General features: G+C 37.7%; 1 protein-coding gene across 2 annotated transcripts in view; it reads right to left on the bottom strand.

Moving 5' to 3' along the window:
- Nucleotides 1–93: 93 nt before the first annotated feature.
- Nucleotides 94–8,252, bottom strand: part of tp53bp2b (tumor protein p53 binding protein, 2b) — a 36,703-nt gene continuing 28,544 nt past the window's right edge. The window contains exons 13-18 of one of the 2 annotated variants that reach the window (XM_052123517.1): nucleotides 7,376–8,097; nucleotides 5,407–5,544; nucleotides 5,156–5,289; nucleotides 4,543–4,709; nucleotides 2,131–2,330; nucleotides 94–1,524 (exon numbers count right to left, since the gene is read on the bottom strand). In XM_052123517.1, the coding sequence (XP_051979477.1) occupies nucleotides 1,483–1,524; nucleotides 2,131–2,330; nucleotides 4,543–4,709; nucleotides 5,156–5,289; nucleotides 5,407–5,544; nucleotides 7,376–8,097 (1,403 nt within the window). In that variant the 3' untranslated portion in view covers nucleotides 94–1,482. The remainder of the gene's footprint in view (nucleotides 1,525–2,130; nucleotides 2,331–4,542; nucleotides 4,710–5,155; nucleotides 5,290–5,406; nucleotides 5,545–7,375; nucleotides 8,098–8,252) is intronic. The other variant, XM_052123516.1, reaches the window with a different exon arrangement.

The raw sequence follows: 8,252 nt of genomic DNA, 5'->3' as shown, positions 1-8,252 counted from the left end.
ACTATGTAATAAAGAAACAATGTTTCATTTTGTTGTTTTTATTATTTTGGATTAAAGGTAGGACATCATATGTGATATGCTGTCGATTGACATCAGAAATAATTTCTACTCGCCTCTTAGTTTGTAAAAATAAACAAAAATCACATTCATAGTAATGCACTTTCAATGGAAGTCTATGGGACAAGGCAAGTAAAGCTTGTATTTTTGTTCAAGTCCTTATATTAATACTTCCATAAAAATAGTTCAAAAACAATGAAAAAAGACGTAAGAGTCCTGACTTAAAGTTTTTATTACGATAAATGAAAAGCCGTTTGGCGCAGTAAAATAAATGGTTAATTGTTCACAGAACACATTGTTGTAGCATAGCAGCAAGCACCATAGTAACAAGTTTACATAACATCGCATTATGTATTAAATAAAAAAGAAAAAAGTATTATAGAAAACCTCTTTTATATGCTTTTTTACACAGTTTTTGTGAAACCAGTTGCCGTTTGACAAACTAATGAAGCAGAAATTCAGCATTGCTTCAAAAAGATGAAAAAATGATATCGCTAAATCTGACAATCCTTCATATTAGACATAATACTTACATGACTGTATTAATGCATCTGTACTATTAACAAATACTCACATGCTTAAACCCCGCCTCTAAAATGTGCATCTAAGTTCAGTCTATCTGTTCTAATGTAGAAAAAAAGCCTTTAACCTTACAAGTCGTGTTTATTATAGGGAAAATAGGGTAGTCTGGGGCATGTCTTTACATTTTCAACTTAAAGAAATAGTTCAAACAAAAATGTAAATTCAGGCAATTTACTCACCTTCATGATGTTCCAAACCTGTACGACTTTCTTATGCGGAACACAAAAATAGATGTTTTAATGAATATCATGTGCTGTTTTACTCATAGTCCATACAAGTTTTGCATCATATTCCAAGTCTTGTGTTGTTTTTAGCGCTAAACAATGTAATTTCCCAAGTCAACATACGAGCCACTGTAAATGAGCTTTTCTTAGCGCTTATAAGCACAACGAACATAAACATTTTCACTGAAAAAGGATTTAAATTTTGGGTGTTTTATGAAAACCTATCATATGCCTTAAGGAGACTTGGAATATGATGCACAAGTTGCGTTACATACATTTATGATACAGTACTTTTGGATCCTGTAGTTTTGGAACAACATGAGGGTCAGTAAATTATGACAGAATTTTCATTTTTGGGTGACCTATTCCTATAAGTATCCCAGAATACACTAATTCACCCTACTACTATAAAACTATTATTTGTCAGATATTTCCATGTAAATGTGATATGTTTATCTTTAGAGCAGAACTTTCTTTTACACTTCAGAACGAAGCGATTTTTGAAACAGTTGACAAAACTCCCCGGGAAACCTCAGGCTCATCAGTGCTGGTGAATGTGTATAACTTTCCTTTTCCATACGGACGGAATGGTGATGTTTGTAGTATCTGAATGGAGATTTTACGCAAGGCTCCTCTGTCTGGGCTTGATTCTAGGGTACAGCTACAAATAAACAAACGTTAACACTAAAGTTAATGAATGCAAAAAATACATCTATACTGCTTTGCAAAGGCAAAACACAGTAAGAACACATTTCAACAAAATTGAGGTTTGATTAAAATCATGTCTTCTAGAGCACAATCAATCTATGACCAGTGTTGGGGGTGTATCTGATTATAAAGTAATTGTTACTGTAATCTAATTACTTTAAAAAATACTGTAACTTTACATTCTTGTAATCAGGGTAATCTGTAGTGTGATTACTTTTCATCTGAAGTAATCAGTAAAATAATCTGATTAAATTTTTTGAGAAGTAATTAGTAATATGCACTGGATTACTTATTTTGAGTAATTTACACAACATTGCCTGTGACAGATGGGTTTGCCTCAACTATGCTCGGATTTGGAGAAAACGGAGTGCGCTGCAGTTACTCCAAAATCCACACTGAAACAAACAAACTTAGAAGCCGTATTTTTCTGTTTCAGTGTTGGTGTACTTACTGTGTTTTGACTTTGTAGGGCAGCATACACCTTCCCCAAAATAGATAATAGTAAATCAATAAATCAATGATTGTATATAAACGCATCTTATGCAAGATATTTCCTCACCCCGAGCAGGTTGCGAGGTATGTAGCCCTCGTTGTCGGCACATCTCGCCCACCACCACTCGGTTTCATCACTGTCCTCTCTTCGTAAAATGGTCAGACAGTCTCCCTCCATAAAGGACAACTCATCTGGGCTCTCAGACTCGTAGTCCCACAGAGCATAAACAACACCCCTGTTCATGACGCCCATCTTCTCCTGCACACCTGTGGACAAACACATATGTGCTTAGATTCACATATATCTTTCTAAAAACAATAGAAGAGTTGGTGCATTGCGTTTGCAGTTCTTGGTGCAAAACTGGGGATGCACATTTTGGCCAATATTAACAATTAATTATTTTTATATACATTTTTTATGTTAAATAAACAAATATGATACATAAGGGCTTTGCCAATCATATATCATTAAATATTGCAATTCTTTTACTCTCAATATATCATCAATACTTTTATTTTTACTGATCCTATTGCGTCTAATTAGACCAATGCCGATATTAATATAAAAAAATGCTAATATTGGTCAATACCAATATTGACATATTGTACATTCTTCAAAGTATTTTATTACTTTATTACATTTAAAGGAATGTTCAGGGTTCAATACAAGTTAGGCTCAGTTGACATGGCATAATGTTGAAAACAACAAACAATCATTTAGACTCGCAAAAAATGGCAGTGAGGCACTTGCATGGGGCCAGTCGATATACATTAAAATACACACCATTTCAAAAGTATAGCCACAAAATCTAAACATTATACTTGTAAACATAATTTTAGTTTGATACAAGTACTCATAAAATTATATCCAATTATTCAACTTTGTTGCCATGACGACTCGATGCTGGTAAGCCCTGTAAGTGATTTTATCACACTAAAATAATATTTAGTATGTATAATGTTTACATTTTGTGGCTATACCTTTGAAAGTGTTTCTTTTAAATGTTAATCTATTGGCCCCATTCACTTCCACTGCAAGTAACCGTGATTCCATTGTAACCGTGATTTTTCCTTTTTTTTATTTAAACTCATGCGACCCCTCGTCCACATGTGTGGACATTGAAGTTTTGCTCCGCTATATGCAACGCATAATTTAAATGAACTTAAACTGACTGAATACTGTTCACAAGACTCTAGACTGTCATTTAAGGGTTGTCACGTGTTGTCACCAAGTCACATGACACAATAACATGGCGTAGATTTCCGTGAAGTGCTTCAACGGGCGCAGAGCCATAAGTGCCTCTGGAAAGAAATCTCTAAGTTTTTAAAACCTGTTTGGGTGTAAAGAGTAGAATCTCTAATTTCATTTGATATGCCGCTTTAAAAAAAGTATTCATTTTTTGTGCGTCAGCACGCTGATAAACGCTGATGTCCACGTACGTGGATTTTGGGACATAATTCCCTCAAAAGTAGAAACCACGTTAGTAATTTCTGTAGCTTTCAACATTAACACATCTGTGTCTTATTTCTCATCATTTTTTTTATACATTTTGTTATATTTTATTATCGCTGTACAGTATGGTTCTATTCATTAACATTAGTACATGCATTCCTATATTTACTGTAAATTTGTACATTTAAAAATAAATGGGTTTATCTAAAAGCTGAAACATTTTGCTTTCAGGGGCTTTATATGGAGTTAGGATCAAAATAAGGTGCATTTCGAACTGTTCAGTAACCAGTGCAGACAGACAGCACACTGGAGGTCAAATCATTCACTAAATAGGAAGCAAGAGAGCATCATATTTTTCCTATGCAGCTAAGTGCATTCATTCCTAAAATCTGACCAAAAGTTCAGTTTCAGGCTGCAGATGATGTTTGGACCACTCAACATGTTTGGCAGAAATGGGACAATGATAATCAGTACATAGATTCAGAATTTATAATGTATCAGTTTATTTTAACATGGTTGGCAGTGATTGAATGATGCTGACCATTACTTTAAATCAGAATTAATTAAGCTAATTTCTGATGTAATGTCTGCAATGTCTCAAAAACATGAATGACCAAACATAATACATAATTTGATAAAAATCTGACTTTCTATAACTTGGCATTATTTAAAATGTCACAACTTAGTGGATGTCACACACATGTGTTGTCCACATATGTGGATATAAATATTTAGGAAAACGAATTGCTCAAGAATTTTTTCATTTGTGTTTTTGCTTGTTTATAAGGTGCTACTAGTTACAAATCAGAAAGGGAAATGGAAAATGCACACAGCAGTCACGCTCTTGTCTCAGGAGGTTAATAAACAAGGAACAAGTCGAAAATATTTTCTGAGGTAATCAACATTATGCCACAAATGCTGTCGATTAAGCTTAACTTGTACTAAACCCGGAGCTCAAAAGGCATGAATGCTGCATTCATTGTGACTAGTGTGCGTTGAATAATAATGGGAGGACTGGTTTCTCACCGTAGAGAAACTGGGAGCACTGGGTGTAGCCTTCCTCCATCTCCTCACACTTATCTGCTGCTGTCTGCATATCACTGTAGGTCATGGCGTACACTGCAGCTCCAGACTCCACTAGAAACTTACACACTTGCACATTATTACAGGAGGCAGCACAGTGCAGTGGAGTCCTAACACACATAGAAAGAGAGGTTTCGTATTGTTTTATTGCATTTATGGACAGAATTATTCATAGTGTATACAGTGTATATACTATTATATACTCTAGCACTCAAAGGTCTGAGTCCAAATTGAAAAACGTTTAAAAAATTCTTATAAATTAAAGAGAAAACCCCCCCCAATTAATTAAATAAATAAATTAAAAAGATTCAGCACTCTTTTTAGGTCACTGATTAAATGAGCAATGTTATGATGTCAGATTTCCTTTTCCAAGAATGCTCTTTGGAACATTCTCAAATCATGCTGGATAACATGGAAAATCAGTTTTTGCACAAACTTGAGGAATTCATGCCAGCTTGAGTGTATAATGTCATTAAAGTAAAACTAAAACTGTAATGTAAAAAGAATCAGTCTGTACCCCGACTTTTGAACCCTACTGTATTTTCTTTTTGCTTACCATCCATCGCTGTCAGCAGCATTGACATTCACTCCAAACTGCACCAGGAACTTTACAATCTCCGTGTGTCCAGCACATACAGAATTGTGCAGAGCGGTGATGCCCTCATCATTGGGCATACTGGGGTCCTCCACCTGGATATGATGAACGGCCACATACACACTTGAAATGCTGAGCTCTTACATGATGTACAGTCACATTTTTGCATCTTATTTAAAAATTCAAGGGATAGGTTACTAATTTAGACTCACATCATATATGATTCTCTGGACCAGGTCATATTCACCCTCTAAAGATGAGTCCAGCAAGAGCGCCAATGGGTTAAATCGCACACGCATCCCATGGTTGATGCGCTCAGAGCCTGTCTTACGAAGGTTTGTCCTTTTGCCCTAAGAAAAACAAGAAAGTTTGGATAGATGGTCAGCCAGATAGTTGGTAATAGTGGTCGACTGATGTCAAGTTTTTCAATAGCCAATGCTGATGCCAATATCTAGAGAGCAGGGTGAACGATAACCAATAAAATAAAGATACACCGAAAATAGGCTACATGACGCAACACAATTTAATTATAGCAATTAAAAAATATCTTTATTCTCCATCTCAATGTTTTATTTTATATCTATATAGTATATTTATATTTATGATGCAAAGCAACAGAGATGCTCCAAAAGCATCCGTCTGATGCAGGTGTACATTGACACGTCCTTAGACAAGCCCTTATAATAAATATTGGACTGATTGACAAATTCAGCTGCAAAATGGATTGCTATGAACTGTAGCTCACTGATAGGCTTATGTTCAATAATATGGAAATAAACTATATATTGCACTCTAAAGTCAGCGAGCTTAGTGAGTATTAAAACTGACTACCACCCCTGGAGTCGCAAGTTCGAATCCAGGACGTGCTGAGTGAATCCATACAGGTCTCCTAAGCAACCAAATTGGCCCAGTTGCTAGGGAGGGTAGAGTCACATGGGGTAACCTCCTCGTGGTTGCTATAATGTGGTTCTCGCTCTTGGTGGGGCATGTGGCGAGTTGTGTGCGGATGCCGCGGAGAATAGCATCGGCCTCCACACGCGCTACATCTCCGCGGTAATGCGCTCAACAAGCCACGGGATAAGATGCGCTGATTGACGTGGAGGCAACTGAGATTTGTCCTCCGCCACCTGAATTGAGGCGAGTCACTACGCCACCACGAGGACTTAAGAGCGCTTTGGGAATTCCAAATTGGGGAGAAATATTTATTATTTTTATATTTCCAAATAACATTTGGTCGATGCTGATACCGATATCTAGAGAGTAGCACTGTTGATATAAACGCCGATATTCATGATATAATTTAACAACAGAAAATTCGATGTACATAAAATTTTAATTTTGTGAAATACTCCAGAAAGGGGGCTTGGCTACTTAAAAATGGGGTTGCGGCAACTCCAAAAGGGGGCGTCACTTCCACTCACAGTTAAGGTTAAGGAAAGTGTTAAGTAAGGGGTTCCCTAAATTGGTTCCCACCCCTTTTTGGAACAATGGCTAGAGCTTTATCCTTCTAAAAATATTGGCCAATTAATCAGTCCGGCTGATATATTGGTCTATAGTTTATTTCCCAATATTAACTAAATATGAACTAAAATACTAAATTCACAAAAATATCTGAAAACAGAAAATGTGCATTCTCAATTGTAAGTAGATTCTTAACTGACTCAATTGGGAGCTCAAATTTTCAATGTCGAAATTCCCAAATACTGGCCGATTTATCAGCCTGAATTATGTACTGTATATTTGTCAATTTAATAGGCTATATGTGGTATATATATGTTTTTATGCAGCAAGCTGGAAGATTCTTGGCCATCAAGAAATCTTACCAGGTGTTAGCTTAACTTCAAAATAAACCATTCTTCCATTTTGCATATTAAATGCCCAATTGAGGGTCATTGGTTGCCACTTCTGCACCATTTAAATGTTTAATGAGATCTGTGTGCAGTGAAAAGAATCTTAGTGTGGCTAGTTGCTAAGCAACAGCCCAGAATGAATGGCTTGATTGGAATCTCTGCTGACCTGACATGTCTTCAACCTCCCTCTCTCTCATTATCTGTGGCCATACTTGACTCAAATCTAAAGATTGCTTGTAATCTACTAAAAAGACAAATTGTTGTCAGTGTGAATGCCCCTTTAGTCCGCTATGAATGTAGTTTTCCCCTTACAGAAAGTAGTAATACATACCGGCGGTAACGTTACTTGTCCAGTGACCTCTGGAGCCTTCATTTCGGCACTCTCCTCCCCTGGTACCTCCTGTTCTGTCATACTGGGATATGGAGGTGGGGGATAAGGTGGGTAGTCCTCAATATAGGGCTCCGGTGCAGCCGGACCATAGACTTCCAGATCTTCCTTCACGGGTGGTTCCTTCAGTCCAGAGCTGTTAATAGTGGTATCATTCAGGAGAGGAGTTCGAGGAGGAAGGGGTGGAGGGGTCAGATCCTCTTCCTCTCTTTCACACTCAGGTATTGTCATATCATGGGGTCCCTCTTGGGGTCTAGTGCCCTCAGCATCAGCCTGCCGGCCTCCATCCTCTGCCCCTGCCTGAAAGAATGTTGTTGGGGTGCCGGTAGTGGTCTCCATGGCTGCCAATGTAGTCTTCTGGTAGAGGAGCTTCTGGATGTTGGGACCCGCAGGTCCCTCAGGTTCCGTTATAGAGCTGCGCTTCTTAAGAGGTCGGGGCGCATGGTGCAGTCTTTTTCTAAGGGCCTCCAAGTCGACGTCGCTCTGGAGCCGATGGGAGTTTGAGATGAACGGTAGCAGTTTGGTCGGACTAAGGGGTCTTGGAGCACGCTCCATTTCCTGGCCCTGTTCCACCTGTTCACCATCTAGACCGCTAGGTTTCTCAAGATAACTACTGTCCTGGGGATATTGCCCCCCGCTGGATGGGATGACTGGTTTACCGTATACTGTGAGAGGGTATGAGTGAGGGTCAGGCAGTTTATAAAACAGTTGGGTCTCATTTCATAGGTAGTATACCATTGCATAATATTGATAACACACACTATTTAATGACTAAATTCTTATTTGTGTTTACATTTACAGACACAGAGCAATTTGTGTG

This window comes from Xyrauchen texanus, chromosome 50 (genome assembly GCF_025860055.1).
Source record: "Xyrauchen texanus isolate HMW12.3.18 chromosome 50, RBS_HiC_50CHRs, whole genome shotgun sequence".
Lineage (NCBI taxonomy): Eukaryota > Metazoa > Chordata > Actinopteri > Cypriniformes > Catostomidae > Xyrauchen > Xyrauchen texanus.
Note: the sequence above shows the minus strand (reverse complement) of the source record. Positions and strands in the feature narration are given on the sequence as shown.